The following is a 23,936-nucleotide window of genomic DNA, read 5'->3' on the forward strand; positions in this document are numbered from 1 at the left end:
TTTGCGTCTGGCAGAATTCACTGAATTTAAGCAATGATGGAGAGCTTTTGAAATAGGATGTGTAAAGTACAGAAAAATGTATTCAAGTATTTCAGAGACATATTGAGACAATGTGGTTTATCATAACTTCGAACCACACAGCTTTTCCTCAGGGAACACAAACAACGTTGTGTTCTAATCTATCTTTAGTACAAGAATATATTTCCATGATTTTGATTCATATACACCAAGTAAAGAAGACTGTGTTCAACTTTCGGGTGCACAGTCTGCAGAATAAGAGTAACAATTTCTTTCAGTTGTGACATTTGCCTTTAATGCCAAATATGGTTTTTGTGTGTTTGCCTGTTTTTTCCAATAATGTTTTAAATTACTTATGAAGGAGGGCAGTTTGGTCCTTCACTTAGCAAAAATCACTGAGCATACATTATTTTTTCACAAGTTATTTTTAAACACTACAACTGGATACACCAAAGTTCAATAACTTTGAGAACTTTTTAGCTTTAAATGGCAGTTCTTGCTTTTAGTTTGAGATTGACTAAAATTCAGAAAATAATACCATTGGATTCAAAGACTGGCTTATTTTTTCCTCTTAAAGCTGAGTTAATTGTTTCTTAATGTTTAAACTTTTCTCTGTCAACCTTTTGGCACATTGAGTTTCTATTCAGCAAATCTGACCAAAAATTAAACATATCTAAAGAGCATTCTGGAGCTTTTTAAAAATACAACAATAATGATAAAAATAATGCAGAAAAATAGCAAAAATTCAAAAGAATCAGAACCTGGTTCAATTTAACCAAGAACTCTATCATATATTTGTACTTAATTACACTGCATGAAATTAGTTAATGCCCCATTGTAACTGAAATAATTCCATGGGTTGCTGATAAATTTTAAGTAAAAATTGTATTTAAAAGTATTCACATCTAGTGAATAGCATATATATTGAAATCATTAGTTCAGAAATATAAAAACAACCAATCCTCACTTTATAGAAATGACTTATTTGTATAATTTAGAATTAAAATCTTCCCTCCTTACATTTGGAGCTAAGAGTTTGAACCTATATAACTTTGATCGGAAAACTGTTCTTATTTAAAAAATCTTTCATAAATCCATTTTTGTTTTAACTAAATTCATTTTTATCAAAATGTAAATACTATAATCCCATTGAACTTTAAAGTCTCATTCTAAGCTAAAATATAAAAATCTTAATGAACTTTGTTCAATTATATCAAAACATTAAACATAATTACATACAGACAATTAAGCAGCTATTAAAAAACTAACAAAACAAGGGTGCTGGCTTGCGGTTTTCAGTGTTTGGCAATAATTCCAAATACACACCTATAACACTTACTTAAAAATGATAATGTTATTTTCAGTATTTCCATCTTCATTCATAGAGATATAGCTAGGAAAAGCAGATTTTGTATAGAATATGATCTGTTAAGCCATTTGTTTGAGATTTCCAAAGAGGGAAATATTGTATTTGAAACAATTAGATTTAGTATATAAATAACAAAACTTTTTAATTTTAAATTTATGATTTGAAGTTTTTTGGTATCACATAAGTTGGGCCGGTAGTATCTGTATGTGCAATCCTCGGAGGGCGTGAGTTTTCTACAGAATTAACTGATTATTTTCTGTTTTGTAACTATAGCATAAGAACATGTTTTAAAGCTTCAAGCTACTGATGTTTAAAGTCTTCAACATTTTCCCTTTTTCCATTTATAAAGTTAATTGTGCAAAATTTACTTTTGTAAGATTTAATGTCATTGAGCTGAAAAGCAAGAAATTCCAAAGAAGTTTTCACGTGTACTATTAGGTGACATTATATAACAACACAAACACATTGGCAATAATATGTCCACTTACATGATATACTGTGAAAGGACAGATAATCTTAAAGTAATATGAAATAGAATCCTCATAGTATATATTTTTGTATCCATTAAAAGCCTCTTAATATGCCTGTGACTTTGCAGAGCAAATCATAATAATACCTTCCCATTTGCCACTTTAATTTGATGGTCCTTATTTGTATACCACACACACACACATACACACACCCATGGCAAAGAAACTTTCCTTTGAATTGATCGTTCGCACTTGCATGCCCCCGGAGGCTTAATCTTGTTGCTGATGAATATCCTCATGCCTAAGAATTTTATAGATAACCCAGTAGAAAATGTTAAAAATCAAAAAGGCTAATGGGAAACAAGCTCGAGAGATGGTGTCAATCTTCTTGGCTCTGTCGATAAAGACCTTCCTCATTTCATCAGGGCTTTTCGGCATTACCTGGACAGGATGGTTTGGGCCCTTTGGGGTCACACCATCTTTTGCTTGCAGACATGGCCCCATTCCATAGGCTGTGAAGCTGAATCGACTTTCCCTTACCTCATCATCCTGTCAGAAGAAAAACATAAGAAAACACTTGAGTCATGGAATAGAGCGTGTATAACAGGCATTTCGGATTCGTAATGTAAACTGTATCACGATAAAGGTTACAAGCATATAAAGATTGAGTTGCTTTGTTTCCCATTCAAGTTTTACTGATTTATCCTGCTGCATCATATAAACGTGTCTATTAAGAAATATGAAACTCTCAAATAATATGTTTTATTGGAAAAACTAAACATTCTGGTATTATCTACGTATTGCTACAATATATAAATAAGTTGAGCAAGCAAAGGAATCTATTGGGATCTTATACATGTTCATATACTATGTTTTTGGGTTTTTTTACATAATGTGGATAAATAATATGATGTCAAGGGGGAAATATCAAGATCATTGACTGGATTTTTCTTTTTCATAGAGGCAAACTTTAATGTTTATTTCCTATAATTTTTATATGACTTCATTGGAAAATACACTCTAGCTCAAGAATGCTGTTTGGGTTTTGTTATCCTCACCTAATGTGACTTCTATGTTTTACACTAAATCATCTAGAAGACTCTAAGATAGTCATATATTCTAGTTTATATGCGATTATTTTTCAGGTACATGGACTGAGTTGAAATTATGAATGAAATTTGGCTGAAGTTTATTTCATGTTCTGGAAAGATATTGTCAACTTTCTCTTAAATGTTGCAAATTAAAGAATTCTCCATATACATACATGAAAAGAAAACCAAAATTTAAGCCAAAATTTACTTAATAAAAATGTGATAAATGAAATGTGTTCATGATAGGAAAACATGGCATTTAGAGTTTATAATGAAATCCATTAATGAATAACTTAATTTAATTCATTTATTTATAATGTAACAATAGACAACTGCCAATTAATTAGGGGTTTTTTTTGTTACTAAAACTGAAAGTTTAAAAGATGACATTTTCTAAAGTTGTTTTAAAGTTGTCAAAGCTCTCCTTTTATGAAAGTAATTTTTAATGGTAATATAGGAGACAAAAGTAATTGGCTCAAACTCTTGAAAAATTATTTTGGGTCTGTTTAAGCAGAGGCTCAATAAAATGTATATTACAAAATATGAAACTGAAAAATGGAAATTAAAATGGATTCTGAACATGAGAAGATGATCAAAGTTCATGTAATAATGTTTGAAATAGTTTTTTGGGAATAATGGAATAAGGCAATTTCACATGAAAAATAAAAACAAATAATTCTTGGGAAACAGCTGAACTGTAAGATGCATAAGCAATTGAATTGTGAGGAAACAAATCTGAAGTAAATGCCGATGATCCTAATTATACTTAACTGCTGTTGTAATCTTATAAAAATTGGAAACTGAAATTTCAGTACTCTTTAAAAAAGATGTTCATTTATACTGGCTTTTTTTTTTTTTTTTTTAGTTTCCATGGAAATTTTAAGGCTAAATTATTATTTGCCTTGAATTTTTTATGTCCCAGAAAAAAGTGGATATACAAGAAATTAAGCTGTTCCTTTGTAAGTGCTAAGACAGTTTCCTTATAATTTAGGAAATCATGCTGTTGTTTGCATTTCAGAAAAAAAGTGTAGATCATTGGAGAATTCGTACAACTTTTGGGTGCAAATCAGCTGAATGCTGAAGGATATATAAAATAGCCTTTTAACCTATATCAACTCATGTGTCCAAAAAAAAGCCATCTCAAAATAGGACAAAAGATAATTTCTCAATGAGCATTTACAATGAGGTGTTGACATATTAGTTGAACCAATTAAGAGATGGGTTACAAAAATGCTAGAATTTTAGGATTCTACTGTATTTAGTAAAGTAGAATCCATTTATTTTTTCCCCCTAGCTTTACTAAAAAACAACTGGCATATATTACTGTACAAGTTTAAGGTATACAGCATGACCGTTTGATTTACATATACGATAAAATGATTATCACAGTAGTTTTAGTATCCATCACCTCATATAGATAGAAAAAAAAGAAGAGAAAAAAAAATTCTCCCTGGGATGAAAATTCTTAGGATCTACTATCTTAACAACTTTCCTGTAGATCATGCAGCAGCATTAGCTATAGTCATCATGTTGTGCATTACTTTCCTAGTGCTTATTTATCTTATAACCGGAAGTTTGTGTCTTTAACCACCTACCTCCATTGACTACCTTTCTAACCATCAATTCGGAAGAACTTAACTATGTTCAAACCCTAGAGACTCCACCCACCCCACCCCCCACCCCGCTCCAGTTCTCCATCTCAAAACAGAGACAATCTTTTCAAGATTTAAGATATTCAGTGAACAACCACATTATGTTCCATGGCATCTTTCCACTAACTGTGAGTAGAGGGTTAATCTCAGGCCTGGGCTGATGAACGACTTCTGATCCTTTCAGCATCATTTCCTTGAAAACAATAGAGCTCACTAAATGGGGAAGGTGGAGTTTGCTACATTTACTGCGTGGGGCACCGCTGAGTGATGGCCTGAAGGCCCTTGGGCTACGTGACCAGAACGTAGACAAGTCTGGTAAGAAATAAGGGCTGTGGCTTCTTTGTGTCAATGTGATAACATATGCTCTGACGTTTGTCCGTGGCAGCGCGTCTACATGCGCCTGTGGATGAGGCCCAAAGCAGCTGTGCTCATGAGTAACTGCCCTGCCTCCTGGGGAGATGAGAAAAAGCTACCTCTGATGTGCCGGCTGCCTCACATGCTCCTGTAGGACTGAGTGAAGCCCAGTGTGTCTGGAGGGTCTGATTGACACATTTAACCCCGCATTTCAACGGTGGTGACTGAAGCTGACCTGGCTTTCAGATCCTTTCAGACTCAATATGGCCCAAAGTTCAGGGAGGGAATTTGATAAGAATGTTGATACTGATCCCCCCTGGGGTTGAGATAGCCAAAGTCCCACGGAAAATAACTGGGGATAAATCTTACTCTCGTGATGTGGAAGACACAGAATGATCCCTTATTGAATTGGTAGACGGGTGATTAATGAGATAAAACTGAAGGAGACCAGGGTGATAAAACCGAGGGGAAAATGGCTCAAAATACAATTTTCTTGTCTCCTATTTAGTTGATTATCTGTGAAACGGAAACCACTTGGTAGAAAGAGAAATTAGAGCAAGTAAAGCAAGCAGGTTCATGGCCTGTAAGTCCACTTGGGAGTTGGAAGAACATTGCATTTAATCCCTGATGTTACTTCTTTGCAACCTTAGGCCAACAACACTGGAAACTAGTGAGTATTGTGTAGTCCCGTCCAATAGAAATATACTGGGAGCCACACATGAACACCGTGTGTATAATTTTCAATTTAAATTTTACACTACCATTTTAATGAGTTAAAAGAAACCAATGAAATTAAGTTCAGTATTACATTTTCTTTAACTTAGTATGTCCTAATATGATTTAAATATTTACTCAAAGTAAAAAGGAGATCTTCTATATTCTTTATTTCATGCTAAGTCCTTGAAATCAGCATATATTTTTAATACACCTCTGTTCAGACTCTATATTTATTTTTTTTAATGTTTTTCAAGGTTTATTTATTTTTGAGAGACAGAGAGAGAGAGACAGAGTTCAAGCAAGGGAGGGGCAGAGAGAGGGGGAGACCCAGAATCCGAAGCAGGCTCCAACTGACTGAGCCACCCAGGGGCCCCTCAGACTCTATATTTCCAGTGCTCAATAGCCACATGTGGCTTGTGGCTACCATTTTGTATGAAGCAATTATAACATAAAGAAGCGGGATCTCTTTACTGTGAAGTACCAGCTGATATCTGTGGTCTATGCTTTCTAGGATTGACATAGGGATATATATATATATATATCGCAGGATATATATATATATATATATATATATATATATATATACCGCAGCATGAAAAACAATGTTAGCTGTGAACGCTGACTTCTAACGTGCTGCAGCTACTGGCCAGCATGTAACCAATGACCCTTTTGGAGCAGGTAAAGTCTGGGGTGGTATATGAATCTATACTGAAGACCAGCTTCCTGGTTCTCCCACTGCTGTGACATTGAACAGCAGAAGTAGTTACGTTAAGGGAAGTAGCAAACCTGGCCTGGCCATGTGATAAATAAAAATGAGCCTAGCCAAACATTCTCTGACCTAAACTCTGGCAGACACTATGATCAGGGGAGTCCTCCAGGCGTGGGTTCCCCATGTACTTCTCCTTCTGGAAAGGCAGGAAGCTACACATGATTCATGGGTACATTTGCTTTTATAGCTACCATGCCGGGTTTTGCCGGTAGGCAAAAATTCTGGGCTATTCACAAGAAAGATCATGGCCAGAGGTAAATCTATTAGCTCTCTTTAGGTGGCTTTTAAGACACAGAATGAAAATTGACAGGAGTCCTATGAAAGATTTCCTGGCACATTTTTGCCAGCTGGGAGGAAGGAAATCTGTTCCAGTTCCGGCAGCTGCTTCCTTTAAGGAACCCTGTTAAATATGCTGCTTTCATCTCAGAAGTTAAATCAATGATGCCGGTGGGGAAAGGAAACAAAAGGCACTGATATGGGCTGCTGAATTTACTCCATCCATGAAGGCAGTTGAAACAAAGAAGACTGGTTTGAAGGCTGGGCTCTCCTTGCCCAGCTCGGAGTGGAATATCCAGCAGATAGTATCACCTTTGGCTAAATGCATAAGTGGAAAGGACATGACACATGCATGAGGGATCTTGCCATTTCTGGTTTGAACTTAATCTCGGGCAGTTGTTTCCTAGCCCAGTTACAATTGGATGTACTAAATGGGAAGCCATTAGAATTGCTTAAACCTTCCTTTGTGGTGACTATTAAACAGTACAAGATTCCAGGAAGGTACGGGGCACTTGGATGGCTCAGTGTGTTAAGTGTCTCATTTCAGCTCAGGTCATGATCTCACAGTTCCGTGAGTTCAAGCCCTGCATTGGGTCTCTGCTCTCAGTGCAGAGCCTGCTGTGAATCCTCTGTCTCTCTCTCCTCCTCCCCGGCCTCACACTCTCTCTCTCTCTAAAATAAATAAACATTAAAAAAAAAAAAAAAAGATTCCAGGAAAGTAAATGAAACTCTTAGTTCTGATTAAAGAAATAGTGGAAGCAGGGGTGCTAAGTCCTTCATTAATTTTCTCTAGAATAGCTCTATCTGGTCTATGATAAAGCTAAATATATCCTACAGTCTGACTGCTGACTACTTGGAGTCACTAAAGAAGTCCCTCAACAGCCTCTACCATGATAAATAGTAAAAACTGAAGAGCTTCAGAAGGACAAAGGAGGATGGTATGCCTTTTTTAAAATATTTCATTTTTAAGTAATATCTACACCCAGCGTGGGGCTTGAACTCACAACCCCAAGATCAAGAGTCACATACTCCACTGTCAGCCAGGCTCCCCGAGGCACTGGTATACTTAACAGACTGGACTAGGGTTTTCCTGTTAGGTTTATACAAAGAAAAAAGCCTGACCCTGTGTATCTTCATGTGGTGTAGACCCAGTTAAGGAAACGTGCAATCTCCAGCTTATTATCACAAACTGGTTTGAAACAGCTTGGTCTAGGTCACTGTCAAAAGGAAGTTGGTTAATGATAAATGGTAGTTTCTCTCTCTGAGGAGAAAGTCAAGGGAGGGTTTCGTAACTAGTGGCCCATGTGACTAGGTAAAGGTAACTAATTAACCTGGTTAAAATTCAGGGCCCAGCCCCATCAGACCAATTTCCAGAAATAATTGGAGGAAACCATTAGGAATGATTTACAAACAATAAAGGACAAACCATTATCTCTTCTGCATCCCTGTATGAGAAAAACAGCTTGTATGTAACACTATTTGTAATTTGGCAGATACATTTTGATACCTGTTGACCATTTTGTATAAAGTGACTGGAAGACAGAATGAATTTGAAAGTGGCACATGGGCAAACGAACTGTGACAGGTCTGAGGTAGGCAACAAATAGCCCAAGTTCCCTCTCTGACGCCTTAAAATCCATCAGCTCTAGAGGCATCTGCTATGAAAACACATGCAGACTGGAATTTCTGAAGAAGACTCAACAGTGGTACTGTAAGACGGCTGCCAGAATTCTAGACTGGAAATCTCTCTGATCTATTTGAATGGCAACTACTGATACTCTCTTGTGCTCTGGTAGAAGCAGTTTCCAAACTGAAGGAACCCAAAGGGCATCAGACTTTATTTAGGCTTAAAAAACCTATCAGCCTTTGATGGGCAAGGTCAGAAAGGTATTTCAGTCTAAGTTCCCTGATAAAATGAAAATGGTATCTTTAGGAACAAGCTAAGGGGAACTACTCAGGCGAAGTACATCATATCCATGAAAAGGTAGCTTATTTGACAATGGACCAGAGATGGAATCTCCAGCTGGAGCTATCCAGAGTGGTATGAATCTCATGATTCTCTTCCCACTGAGACAAAGCTGGTCACCTCGTTCACCAATAGAAATTTTTACATAGAAGGTCAGGAGCTAAACTACACCTTCAGTCTAATAAATAATTGTAGTTGAAAGCGAGGTAAGTCCACAAAATGAACTGGCTTGAGAACCGGTGTATGTGGCAGTATCCGAAGTATTGCTCTCAGAGCAATATCTGGATATTCAAAGCTCTTGACTCGAGCCAGTGGCGTTGCCTTATGGTCAGGCAAGTGGCCCGGGTTAAACGAACAATTAACAACATCCCACGGTGGGAGATGAAATTCCTTATAAAAATTCCAGGGTATAATTAAATTAAGTCAAGTAATGTTTTCCTGGCTGTTAGCTCAGAAGGAGAATAGAGTGCCAAAACAGATGTCTTGGACCGGCCATGGATGTAGCCATGATGGTGTCCAGGCCATGCAACAATGGACAGAACTGTAATATATTCCTCTGTTGTGTCATTGATGTGGTGGCAGCTTGACCTGAATATTAATGAAGGAAAATATTGCTTGAAAATTGCCTTTGAATTAAATCTCCTGAGGATAAGTGCTAACACATTGCTGGCAGATGGAATGCTAAGGTCTTTGACTATGGCTCCTGGAGGATTCCGTGGATTTTAGCAGAAATAGACAGAGTCCATCTTGGGCTTTTTTTATACCATAACAGAAGCCACAGACGAATATACCATTAATGGCTTGGAACAAAGCATTTTTATATCAGTTTGGGCTCCTGGAATAGATCTCATTGAACAAAAGAACACATTTAAACATGACCAGTGAACAAAATGGCCCAAGAGTGCAACAGAGTGAGGGCATTTAAATAGAAACTGGAATGAGGAATTAAAACACTTATTACTAAAGACAGGACAGCAAGGACATAAAGAGCTGGCTAGTTCACAGGATGAGTGTGTAGATCACTTGAGTATGAGTGACAACAACAAAGAATGCCTTTAACAAGGTTTCTAGTTTCTGGTGGTTGAAGTGGGGGGGGGGGTTGGGAGCAATGCTGTGACACTATTTTGTTATTCCCATTTACACACATTTCTTTTGCATTATAATGGTTCTGATATAGCATATCAGATATATATTATATACCTGATATAATGGTTCTGGGCCCATGATTGCATTTTCTAGCTGATGGGATCATTGCTGCTTCTGATCTATTATTAGATCATATTTATATTAGATGATATTAATAGATAGATCATATCTATTTCTTTAAACTAGGAAGACATCCATGCTCCCTGTGAGTGAGGGGACAAAATATGTTGTGTGCTTGAGTCCCGTGAGGACTTCCAATTAGACGAAGATAACTTTATCTGCTGTTTCTCCTGACTTTTATCCTTCTAAAAGTTAAATAAATGACATGAGACTAAAGCTTATTTCTGTCTCGTAACCATGACTGCGTTCTCAAACCTGTATTCAGGGCTATCGTGCTGTAATGAACAAAGCTACTTGACCTCTAGGTGTCGGTTTTCATAGAACAATGACACATTTGAACAATTTAAATTTAATCGTCTTTATGTACCATTGATTCCTCATAAAATTTGGCAACAACCTGTCAAATCACCAGCATTCTATGTGCATGCAATAATGACAGCCTGGGGGAGGGCATTGTTTCTCACACTGCGGTCCACAAAACACCTGCCTTGGAATCACTGGGACGGGTTGCAGAGATCCAGTTTTCTGAATGGCAATTGTGGAGATTTGTACTCATCACTCCTAGGTTGTCCCAGAAATCTGCATTCCCAAGAAGTTTTCTAGGTGATCATTATGCACAGCAAATTCTACAAGCGTTTCCAAGAGACATTAATGTATCTATCCAAGCAGGCTTGAATTTAGTGAAGAAACACCTTTTGAATTCCACTCAAATTTACATTTTTAAGTGGCAGTTTATGAACACATACTCTGGGATGACTTTTGTGTTAGTATTTAACTATTATTTCATTTTTAAATAATTTTCTGTTTTACCTAAGGCTGCTTCTAGGTAATGTTATGTGTAAGGTTATTTATATGATCTGTATCTTTATCCATTTTTAAATCTACCATGGGCCAAAGCATATCCTGGGCAATGGACTTTGCATAATTATGTGTCACAGCATGATAGAGTGCATTACTGTTTTCGAAAGCATCCGGAATATGGTTTCACTAACATCATACTTCCGATTAATTGTGGTGCTAGAGAAATAGAAACACTTTGAACTTCAATGAAAACATTTCCCTCATGAAAATGTCTTGTTCAAATACTTATTTCCTAGTAATGGTAACAAAAACAAGGTGTTGAGGAGAACTTACATTCTAAAAAACATGAAAATAAATTGGGCATTTGCATTATAAAAATATGTGTGTGCTATATAGGAAGTCATTTCCAAATATATCCTTTTAATCTCAAAAATATTAGATGGTCCAAATTTACAATCTGACTCAAGATTGACATTTGAAATGCAAATGTGCAGTGAAATTCTTTATTCCAATTAGTACTCAAATATTTGTTTGAAATAATTCAGTTTTCTGGAGATATCTTCAGCTTGAGTTTCTAATAGACTGAAGGTCAAACATGTGAAGTATTTAGACCAACATCTAAAACTTTTGACTCAAACACTATATGTTAGCCAATATTTAATGTTGATAAAAGTAAGGCACTTTCCAACCCATATAGGTAATAATAAAAATTAAATAGAATGAATTAAAATGAGCAAAAAATGAGCAAAAGAACATGGCTGATTTAAAAAGTAAAATTGAAGACATACCTTAATTTACTCACAAGTAAAATCACTTACTATGCTTTAAGCAAGTTAGAAGGGTAGGCAATGAAGAACGTAATAACCCATTTAGTTAGTGTGCAATTCTTTATACAGGAGACCTGTTTTCACTAAGTTTGAAAGTGAGAAAAATGTTTCAGTAATTAAACATCAAGATCACATTGTGAAATATTCTACATGCTTTTTCATTTTATTAGAGAGTGATGCCAAAGAGTGACTCATGGAACATGCATAGTATAACTAGAAATATTGAAAATAGAAAATCCAAGTCTAGGGGCACTTGGGTGGCTCAGGGGTTTCAGCACCCGACTCTTGGTTTCAGCTCAGGTCATGATCTCATGGTTTGTGAGTTTGGGCCCCATGTCAGGCTCTGTGCTGACGGCTGCTTGGGATTCTATGTCTCCCTCTCTCTCTCCCAAAATAAATAAATAAACTATTAAAAAAAATCCAAGGGCAGAGATAGTCATTCAGTTGAATTACTTCATCTCCATCATATAACATATATTAACATACAAGTAATATAAAAATTTATTTCCTATCCTCTTCTTAGTCCTTAAAAATGGCCAAAATCTTATTTTTGGGTGTGGGAGTGGTGAAAGCATGAAGCTTGCTAGTGAGTGATAATAAAACATGAAGACTCTACGACAGCATGAATGATGATTTATTATGTGAACTGCTGTGGGGTACAACAGCATTAACTACATTATTTTCATCCTAATGTTTCTCCCCTGGTAGGTGCCTTTGGGTGTTCTGTATACAATCAAGATGTCAAGTAATTATGCCAAAGGTCTTTCTGTTTCAACAATTTTCTGTAACTTCTAATTGCCAAATAGGAGAGTAACAAAGGAAGGAAAAGTGAATTGCTGTTCATTTCCATTTACAGGGTTTCAAAGTGTGTGGATTTTGAAAAAAAAAATTTACTAATAAACATAGCAGTGGCTTATTTTTGTTGGGAAAATCTCCATCACTTAGAAAATTCTGAGGTAAGATGAAATATAGGAATGAATTAAAAATTCTTTTTCCAAAATACATATCAGTTTAATACATCTATATACATTTCCATATTATTTTAAAATAGAAAGCTTCAAAGAATACAATTAGAGACGAGATTAAAAATACCTTATGGTTGCAAATCAATTGTCAATATAAAATTATTTAAAATCCAGTTTTCATGAGAACTTTGCATTTATTATTGATGACATGCATTAGTTATGAATTAGCCAAGTTTATGTTTATATATTGAAATTAGATTCAGAAATGGTTTGGAAATTATTTACATGGTAAAATGTAGGCTTAAAAAGATGAACGCTAAGATAAAATAAAACAAAGATGGAATACATACATTTTAGGAGATTGATGAGAAATCAAGGAAATAATTCTTTTAAATACTCATGTATCTATTTCTAGCACAATATGCCAGATTCGTTCAGTGCCAACTCGAATTAAAGGGAGACATAAGATAATATGTTATAATAGACAACATATGCAAAAAGCTGTAAATGTGTTTTAGTTAACTTTGAGATGGAAGTCACTATAATGCATGTGAAATTAGATTAAGTAGAGGTTACATTATTTTATTGAATGCTATTTTCCTAAATAGATATTTCAGAGAGGATATAGCTCCAAGATTTAGCGGTGTTTAACACAGACCCTAAATATTTGTTTGCAGGAAATCGTTAAATTCTAACAATTTTTGGTTTACTTGAGAGGATGAAATTTTGAACCCCTCCCATATCAGAGTCATTCAAATATAATTTAGTTTGAAATGATTGGGAAACTACTCTTCCTTGGGCATGTATCAAAGAAATTTGTAGGAAATATTTTCCTACTTAAAAAATATCTTATACTCCAGAGTATAGCATTAACTGAGCTAAATGGAAACTTTATTATATAATTTAATATATATGGGTACCACATTGCTTTCAACTGTCTATGGAGCCTCATCCCTTCAAAATACTGTATGTATATACACATACATATATGTGTATGTATATATATATATACATATATAAATATATTTATGGATTTATATGTACACACATATATATATATTTATGGATATGTATATGTGTGTGTGTGCGTGTGTGTGTGTCCTAAAACTATAGAGCCGAAAAACTGTACAGGGCAGAAAAAACAACTATTTGTTATTCTTAGAAGTTACCTTGAGTTATTTTTGAGGTAAGACAGCATATAAATACATAAGTCAATAAAATAATGACAAGCTTTTGTACAGATAGTCAAAATGCAGTCAATGATATCTTTTTTTTTTCAAATTTTTGTTTAAATTCTACTTAGTTAATATAGTGTAATACTGCTTGCAGGAACAGAATTTAGTGATTTGTCACATGCATATAACACCCAGTGGTCATCATAAGAAGTATCCTTCTAGATACCCATCACCCATTTAGCCCATCCCCCAAGATAACCATTGTGCTTAGCAAAATATAAACTTGGCCGTTATTTCTCAATTCCAGAACTAATGGCTCATTTTTCTTTCATTTGAGTATATAAATAGCAATGGACACACAATAACAAGCAGGAAGACAGAGGTACTGGAATACTGTGTGAATATGTTTTCTTTCAGTAAACCATTGCATCATTACATTGTGATGCAGAAGAAGCTTTGTCAGATGCATTAAAGCAACCCCACATCATCCATTTCTCTCCACAAATAACATGTATTTAGAAACATTTTGGGCACACCTTTATAACCCTGCAGGACTAAAGTAATGATATCACATGTGGGAAGAGCAACTTCTAACCAAAACACTTTCATATCATGCATACACCCACACATATACAGCACTGGGGGTAAGCGTCTACGACATGGTGCAGTGGGTACTCGGCACACAGCAGGCTATGACAGTGTGGGGTGGGGAAATTTGGATACAAGAGCAAACTTGTATTCTTTCACAATAGACCAAAGATTCACTCGCTCATACCTTAATGGAGAAAAAGTAAAATATAAGAGATTCCACACAATGCTAAGCCAATTCTGAACCAAGTTAAAAGTTTTCTAGGAATAATATTTACATTACTATAAGGCCCCCTGTTGTGACAAACTTTTTATACTGAGGCTATTTTGTTTACTTTGCCTATTCTGCCAATTCAGAGCGCTTGAAAAAAGCTATGTAAACCAGTACTCGTGAAAATATAGGGTATTGGATCAACATTTAGACTCATTTAGATTACTTTGATTTAAAGATTTGGATTGCTCAGACTGTTTCTAAGCAAGTTACAGGTTTTAAAATTGATGAATTCAAAGACTTGTTAGTTTGAGAAAAATAGTTTTCAGAAAGTCAAAATAATCATCCCCAAATTTGCACAAGGATTGGAATATTATAAAATAAGTGGAATTCATATAATTTCCCATGAATGTATTTGCATTACCATTTTGTTTCTTTTTAAAAAATAAGTATTTATAATGGTTGCTGAGGTAAACCTAATTTTTTATCAGAGTTCTTTTTGCATTGTTTTGTAAAGCAATATTTAATTAAATATATAGGAATTAAATTAAATATTTAGTTAAATATATAGGAACTAAAGTTCCTATAGGCATTAACTGCTTAATTACTAGGGGTTTAAGTATATTGTCTCCCAAAGAGGCTACTATTTGTGTTATGCAAATACAATGCAATTACATTTTTTCTTAAAATTTATATTTAAGATAATTAAGTAAAAATAATTGAATCAAGTGAATTTTTTTTTTCAGGGATGAAAAAATAAAGGAGATGTGGCTAGCTATGCTGGCAACAAATCTGCAATTTTAGTAGAAAAATTAGTTGAACAATTATATATTATAAGAAAATTTAGTAAGTGCTTTAAAATAATACTGGCCTTAGATACCTGCTATGACATTGAGAATCCTTCAATTAGATGAATGTAACATGTTTCCTATCTGTTCATCTAACACTGTATGTATGTATTCTTAACCAAAATGTGAGCCAGAATCATCTGGGGAGGTATTTTTAAATGCACTTTATTCCAGAAATTTTAGTTTAGTAGACTGGACTGTTTGTGATTCCCCAGCCCAAATTCTTGGCTTGGACATGTTTCAATTCAACCACTGAATGCTATATCATAGGTGGCCAAGTCAAGCAAATAATATGCTCTCGTATAGATTAACTTTCTAACTGTTTAGCTATTATACTTGGACATGTGACCTTGTGATCTCTTTTTCACCAAATAGTTCAAAGGATGCTGCTATCAAAACCAAACTCTTTCATTTATTATAAAGAATCTCAACATTAAGAATGGATTCTAAAGATACACGGGTTGGAGAAAGCATTTTACTTTTGCCTTATTTTTAGGTCTCTATTTTCTGACAAGAAAGGCTACAGTTAGAACTTCTTTGTGCAAATAAATTTTCCCTTAATTTTTGAACTAATTTTGCTAAAGCAAATGATTATTTCCTTCATGGAGACTATTAGAAGATTGTATGTGTTATTTCTGTTTAACATATACTTAAAAATCATTTTGATCCATCAACTATCTCAGTTGATAAGATGAAGGATGTTTAAATATCTTTTCACTGAGTGAGGGAAGACAAATGGAATTTGACGAGAATATCCTTAGCTGAAGGGGGATGGTGGTTGTTTGGATTTAAATATGCAAGGGGCTATGTTTCCCCACCAAACACTGCCTGGGTGCAGAATATGCTGTCTGCTTTTTTACTGATAACCACATTCCTCTACTTAGAGTTAAGAAAGCGAATTTACCGTGTCTGAGAAACGGTAAAACTTCTCCAATGCAAAAGCTTCTGTCTGTGGGAAGGTAAAGTGGACCAAGAGGGATTGAGAAACCAGAGAATCAAGTCATATATGAGTAAATATAATTGCACAATTGGTTTTAATTGCATATATCATTTTCACATACACATTAATCGATTTTCACATATGCAAGGTATGCAACCCCCAAAGTATGAAATGAACTTAAAAAAAAAAAGCTATTTTTTTTTCCTGCACTAAATCTCAGTTACATTATTTTCTCCCTGTATATTTCAACTGGTCGTTAGAAAATAATAAGGTATTACTATTTGTGCATTTCCGTATTTTCCTAGAGAGCCTCTCACTAGAAAATTTAATCTTGTCGTCTTTCTGTGAACTAAAGAATAATGGGCTTCAGTATGTATCCTGATATTCTCATAGGTAGTAAAATTAAAGAGCTGCTTTGGTAGGATAATCCTTTTTGAGGAGGGACCAGAGTTGAGCATCTAGACTTACAATACAGTCTATCATGTTACCCATTGGACACTATGGCTGTTGGATGTGTGGTAGGTGTGGAAAATGCCCGAGCTCTTAGCCCTCATTTGGACACCATGTACCTAATACTTCTCAGCACCTGGCTGATACATTTAAAATTGTATAGAAATGAGGAGGGAGGTAGAGAAATGGACAATAAAAGCAAAAAAGCAAACCAAAATGAGAAGAGGAAATAAGCATTACTTTACTTTGTATTAATATTAGAAGGAAAAAATGGTCTTTATCAGTCATTTAAAAGGAAAGAAGAAACAGAAGCTTAACCCTTATGATAGAGAATTTTTTTTGTCCTGTGATAGTGTTTCAGCCAGTGCCAAGTGTCATGAGAGAAAGGAGAGCAAGTAGGCAGTAGGAAGGGAGAAAGAAGGAGAGGAAAGAGACAGTAAAAGAATGAGAAAGGTACAAGGAAACCAGTAGATGGGGGTGTGATGGGGAGAAGAGGATAAAGAAAAGTTAATCTCTCCATCAAAATGTGTTTCAATATATAAATAATGTGCTTTTATTTTCATAACAACTTGATCAAATAAATATAAGCTCAAGCACTGTTTTAGTCCAATGTGTTGCTCAGAGAATCACAATCCTGATGTTCCTTCCATGCTATTGTGAATTGGGTATTTTTTATGATTTGGAGGAGTCAAATAGATAGGACTGAATACACTATCATGTTAGAATATGTTTACTGCTCAGTACTGAGAGATCATGCGCTTGGGGTTTACAAAATTTAAGGAATATATAAATTGCAGCAAATAATTCAGAAACTATAAGGAATCCTTAAAAAAATTAAATCCTTTCAACATCCTTAAAAGTGCATACTATATGAACCAAACTACTCTGTTGAAGATTTGAACATGTTTTGACTTAAATATTCCAATATATGGGATTCTAGACACAGTTTCTCCTGTGCATACAACTTTGACATTTCTCTATTGCATGTGAGTCCATTTGCTTTTAAATGTCAGTTGGCACTTTCATATTAAAAGAAGTAAACTCATAGATATGCCAGTCAATAGAAATTTTCCCTTACAGAAAAGCAAAGGGGGTTGATTGGACGTATGTGCACATATAAACAGAGATGACATTACAAGTCTTAATAGAGGGGAACGACCCCATTCTGCACATCTACATTCAATTATGAGATTATTTCTACAACTTCTTGTGGTCTTCTAATGATGTTCTAAATACAATTTCTTCTGGGTTTCATTTAACAGGTGTAGCCAGGCAAAAATAGCACCTTCTTGTGTTTCCCATAGAGCTTCAGAATAAACAACTTAACAACATGAAAGTATGCATAAACTTTTCCACATACTTTTACATGAGTATCATAGCATTAATAAATAGATATTGGTTTATGGAAACAATTAAAGGAATTAGTTTGATGAAAAGGAACAACTTTAATAGTTATATTTGATGACATGTTAAGTCAGACCATCAGTAAGACCCTCACACTGCAAGTAAGAAATGATATATTTTGTTAATTGAAGCAAAAAATGGTGTTGTTCCAGGAAGTACATTAGAAAGAAGTTGATAAATTCTCATGGCACCAGATATGTTGTGTAAAGTAGACCTAGGTGTCACCATTTTCTCCCTGAAGCTATTTTTGACAAAACCAAAGGAATATTCATATGATTGGGTCCTCAGATTCCATTTCCTCTCTGTGCCACTGTATTAAATGTAACAAATTTACTTTCCAGTGAAAATTGGTATCCCAGTGAACCCAACGCATTTAATCACCTACCTTATTCTTTCTCTTTCGTCGAAATCTCAGAAGTTCTTTGTGTTGTCTAGATACAAAATTTACAGCCGCATATTCCAGAAGTGCTGAAAACACAAAAAGGAGGCATACTGCCATCCAAATGTCAATAGCTTTGACATATGAAACCTGGCCAAGAGAGAAAGAGAGAGTGAGCAAATTGACTTGTACCGTTGTTTCCACTGAGTACAAAACTGAACATCCGATTCTACATTGTACCCTTTATATCATCTTGAAGAAGAAAGGAATAAGATCAATACTTCTTGAGCTTAATAAACACTTTTTAGAAATTAATTTTGCAAGTTTATATATTAATCATACATCAAAACTTATGTATGTTTTACTAAATAAAGTTTGTTGTCAACTGAGGCACAAGGCCAAATGTATGATTAAGACAAAATAAGTTGAAAATGTAATTTTACCTTCAGTGTAATCTGGAACAATGCTTGAAGAAAGCATAAAGTAACATCGAAATATAGACAATGCCATTTACCTGTTAGTTCCATGTTTTCTTCATTATTTTTTTTTTACTTTGAAATAATTTTAACATTAGCAAACATGTTGCAGGAACAGTAAAAAACATAAAAATAAAAAACAAACAAAAAACCTCTCAAGTTCTCCAGTTGTTAATATTTGACCAAATGTCAAATATATTTCTCTCTCTCTATCTTTATCATTTATGGCCTTTCCTTGAACTGCTTGAGAGTAATTTGCAAACACGATGCCTCATTACCCTAAAATACTTGTGTGTATTTTCTAAAAGAAAAAGACAATCTCCTCCTATATAACTCTAGTACACCCCCAAAATCAGATTGATGTTAGTAAAATACAACCATCCAACCCAAAAACCCATTCTCATTTCAGCAATCGTCCCAATAATGCCCTTTTTAGCAGAAAAACATTTGTCCTTCCAGTCCAGGATTTAATCTAGAATTATATGCTGTCCCTTGGCGTCAGATCTCTTTGGGCTTCAATGTGAAACATTATGGTCAGCCTTTCCTTGTCTTCTGTGACCTTGATATTTTGGATAAGTGCAGACCAGATTTTTTTTTTTTTTTTTAGTGTCTCCCACTTTTGGCTTATTTGATGTTTCTTCACTTTATACTCAGGTTATGGGATTTTAATAGGAACAGTGATGCCCTGTTCTTCAAGTGTATCATATCAGAAAGCACTCAATGTTGACCAGTTGGTTAAGGTGCTATCTACTAGGTCTCTCTATTATAAAGTTACCAATTTCTCTTGAGTAAATAAATATCTTCTTACTCATTAAGTCCATTAGACCTTGGTGATTTTTGTCTGAATCAATTATCACAATGATGATTCCCACATGTGGATTTCCGAATTCCATCATTCCATCTACATTCATTAGTTAGCACTCTACAGTAAGAGAAGTTTGTCTTCCACATTACTTATATCACTATAGACAAGTAATGATTTTGTTCAATGGGTTACCATGCATTAACATCACTATTTTGATGCTCACATTACACAGATTGGGTCAGTAGGAGCCCCTAGAAGTTAGGCCATGCATCCTTTTGGCAAGTCTCCATCATGATTTGGGTACTTTCTCACTTTCTGGCATAAGGCATTCCAGACTTATCTGTAATTTCTTGTTCCAGTATTTGACTGAGGGCTTTCTCTAAGAATCCTTTTTTTTTTTTAACTGAAGAATGACTTTTAGAAACCAAGGATCTGGGCACTGGGTGTGCTCATTGTTTCCTGGGTATAACTACTTATAGGCCCTCTTAGTAGGCAGAGTTAGGAATGATATACATACATATATAACTAATATATATGATATATGATATATACACACATATATGATATGTATACTATATATAATTATGTATAATATATATAAATTATGTATAATAATATAATATATATTATATTGAGAAATATAATGTATTATATAATTATTATTATATGTACAACATATATATAACTTACCTATCATCTATCTCTGTATCTATCATTTATCTATCTATATTGAAAACATGAATTCACACTGGCATCTCTAATTCCAACTCAGTATGACAGGGTGCACTCTAGCTTTCATTCTTTTCACTGATGTAACACTTTCTTGGACAGTGACAAACTTGTCTGATTATCTTTAACATATATTTGAAGAGTCTCCCTGTATGTAACTAATATCTTAATTCCGCTGGCCCCCTCCAGCCTCAGCCCCATTAATCCCAGATGCCTTACTGACTCGGGCCTCACACCCAAAGTCCCCACTGGCTGCCTTGGTCCTGACCATGTCCTTGACCCCTGGACTCTGGTCCTGCCCACCCCAGCCAGCATCGTTGACCCTGACTGCCCCCTTAGCTCCACAGGGTCTTCCTGTCTTCTGCCACCTCAAAGGTAAGAAAGAGAATATATCTTTTTTTTTTTAATTTTTTTTTTCAACGTTTTTATTTATTTTTGGGACAGAGAGAGACAGAGCATGAACGGGGGAGGGGCAGAGAGAGAGGGAGACACAGAATCGGAAACAGGCTCCAGGCTCCGAGCCATCAGCCCAGAGCCTCACGCGGGGCTCGAACTCACGGACCGCGAGATCGTGACCTGGCTGAAGTCGGACGCTTAACCGACTGCGCCACCCAGGCGCCCCTAAGAAAGAGAATATAAAGAAAGGAAAAAGAAAACAACAGAACAGAGAAATTTAAAAATTATTACTATTTTTGGGGTGCCTGGGTGGCTCAGTCCGTTAAGCATCAAACTTCAGCTCAGGTCATGATCTCCGTGTCTGTGGGTTTGAGCCTCGTGTTGGGCTCTGTGCCCACAGCTCAGAGCCTGAAGCCTGCTTCAGATTCTATGTCTCCCTCTCTCTCCGTCCCTCCCCCACTCACACTTTCTCTCTGTCTCTCAAAAATAAACAAACATTTAAAATTATAAAAAAAAAAAAGTATTACTATTTTTGATAGGAAAAAAACACAAAAAGAAGCGAAGCGAAACAAAGGAACGTAAAAAGGAGGAAGTAGTCCCTATTTCCTAGAAACAGATTCATAGAGACCAAAGACCTTTGGAGGGAACAAGTCAGTAACCTTTAAGAAACTGCTTTAATTTTTCTCTCAGCTTAATGGTGTGGTGATTTGATGATGCAATTGAACAAATGTTGCTGTATGTCAGTTGTTTAAGGATGAAAATTTTCTGTAAGTTTTAGTATCTTTTCTTATTGAATATGTATGTGCCTGTATTACACATAGTGTTGTATCATGAAAGCAATATCAATAAAATCATCACTTTTTGTGCCATGAGCATGAGATAATTCATTTTGTTAGATAACTTAGTCATGCCAATTAGATGTGGGAAAAAATATTCTCTCATTTGCCAGGAATGAGATTAAGAATGAAAGATATTTATGCGAAGCTTTTTTTTTTTTTTTTTACATTCTTCCTGGGAAATGGATAATTACCTAGAACTTTGCTTCCCCACTGATAGAAACAAATGTCCCTTCCCTAAGAAGATGTGGATCTAGGACAGCAGAAATATAGACGAGATGTAAGCAAAGATGTACTAATTACTTCTTGGAACTCAATGTACCTTAGAGATCAAAATCTTATGCTTTAGAAATTTGACTATTTCTGTGCTGTCTGTATATTCTGTATTTTTTTCTCTCTTCATTCTTCATATTTAATGATGTTATTTTTGTCAAATGTCAACATTTGGAAACCTTGATCAAATTTAGGTTGTGGTTCAAAGGAGGGAAGTCTATGATGGGGAGAACAGTAAATAATAAAGTGAAGAAAAACCCCTCTCCCACCCTTCTCAGTTGGCCTTTTAGGTCTCAGGCTAGACTTTGCCCAAGTCTGGTTCAGAATCCCATGGCACTTGTGCTTAACTGAACACACTACACTGTAATTGCCTATTCTTATTCTTTTTCTGTTTAGACTCTTTGCGGGCAGATGTCATCTCTGAGTTGTTCACCACTGCAATAATGTTTGGCATGTGTGCACATATTTGCTGAATAAGTGGACAGATAAATGAAGGCGTAAAATGTTAAAATACAGGTGAAAAATGAATCACAGATGATGATTTATGTGTAGCTTCGCTTTCTGAAGTGATGTTTTGGTCATATCTTGGAATGGATTAATTATCTTTTAAAAAGAGGTCATTTCTTGACGCTTACAACGGTGTCAACCTACATATGAAATATGCCAACAAGGGAGCCCTCAACATCTCCTCCTCTATCTTAAGTGTGACTTCCAGGCAAAGATAGGTACACCCTCATTTTATTTCAGTGCTGTACTAAGTGTCTAATTGTTTATAAAATATGGATTTAAACCTCATGAGTTCTACAATTTGCCAGAAATCTTTGGCTGCCCTCAAATACATACTGTCCTGGAAGATATAATACAGATTTCAAAAATGCTATCTCAAGCTACACCATTCCTGGAAGAATATGACTCACAAAGTATGTGCTCATTCTTTAACAACCTGAATCTATAATGTTGTGAACCAGAGATAAATCAGAAATTTAATTTCCGTATTAATCCAATGAATATTTTCAATGACAACAGAGATAGGTATACGTCATTTATGCCTGCCAGGGTTCTGCTCATTGTGAACAGCTCCCGAGTGTTAAGCCTGAAGGGTTTACTTTCCTTGTCCTCTTCTCTGACCCCCTTCGCCAATTTCAACTCTTTTTCTCCTCTGCCACCCTCACTGCTCATCTCAGTACAGCAAACTCAGGATGTGGGAAGTTTGGAACTCTAGGGATAGTAACTAAAATATGGACAACAGTTCTTACTCCAACACATGCACAACATACTCATGATATACAACACACCCCATGTGATTCAGATTCATACTGTCTTTCCATCCTCTACTTGTTGCTGTCTCTTGGGGAAGACTTACTCCAATCAAGAGGCAGTTCATTCCTCTGAACCACCTTGTCAACAGTCCCAACGTCCGATGTGCTGTTGGAACCATGACTCAATTTTACGCAACAATCCCTTCTCGATATTACCCCTTGAATAGAAAAGTGTGAGAAAATAAAACCTAAACATTTACTAATTAAATGCACCAGTCAGGAGGACCTTTGTCCTGGAGACCCTTTTAAAGCCACCGTACTGAAGATTGCTTCCTTCTTGGAGCCCACTCTTCCCAGGGCTCCCATGACCCATGTTTTTCAGGTTTCTCTTCCTCTGCTCTAACACACTCTGCTTTGGGGGCCCTTCCTCCTTATCCTGAGTTCCTCAGGGATACCGTCCAGCCACTCTTCTATTCTAACTCTGAAGTTTCTCCCTATTCAACCTCATCCATTATCATGGATTCAATTCCTCCTCTGTGCTCATGGACCCCAAATCTAGTTTTGCTGACTAGACTACTCTCTAGCCAGCTTTCTTACCTTTTGGATGTCCCATGCACCTCAAATTT

The 23,936-nt window shown here is 35.5% G+C and overlaps 1 protein-coding gene across 2 annotated transcripts in view; it reads right to left on the minus strand.

Annotated features, from left to right (window-relative positions):
• Nucleotides 1-2,004: 2,004 nt before the first annotated feature.
• Nucleotides 2,005-23,936, minus strand: part of GLRA3 (glycine receptor alpha 3) — a 192,403-nt gene continuing 170,471 nt past the window's right edge. Inside the window, exons 8-10 of one of the 2 annotated variants that reach the window (XM_049631350.1) lie at nucleotides 18,543-18,686; nucleotides 16,268-16,312; nucleotides 2,005-2,406 (exon numbers count right to left, since the gene is read on the minus strand). In XM_049631350.1, coding sequence (XP_049487307.1) covers nucleotides 2,128-2,406; nucleotides 16,268-16,312; nucleotides 18,543-18,686 — 468 coding nt within the window. In that variant the 3' untranslated portion in view covers nucleotides 2,005-2,127. The remainder of the gene's footprint in view (nucleotides 2,407-16,267; nucleotides 16,313-18,542; nucleotides 18,687-23,936) is intronic. The other variant, XM_049631351.1, reaches the window with a different exon arrangement.

Source organism: Panthera uncia, chromosome B1 (genome assembly GCF_023721935.1).
Source record: "Panthera uncia isolate 11264 chromosome B1, Puncia_PCG_1.0, whole genome shotgun sequence".
Lineage (NCBI taxonomy): Eukaryota > Metazoa > Chordata > Mammalia > Carnivora > Felidae > Panthera > Panthera uncia.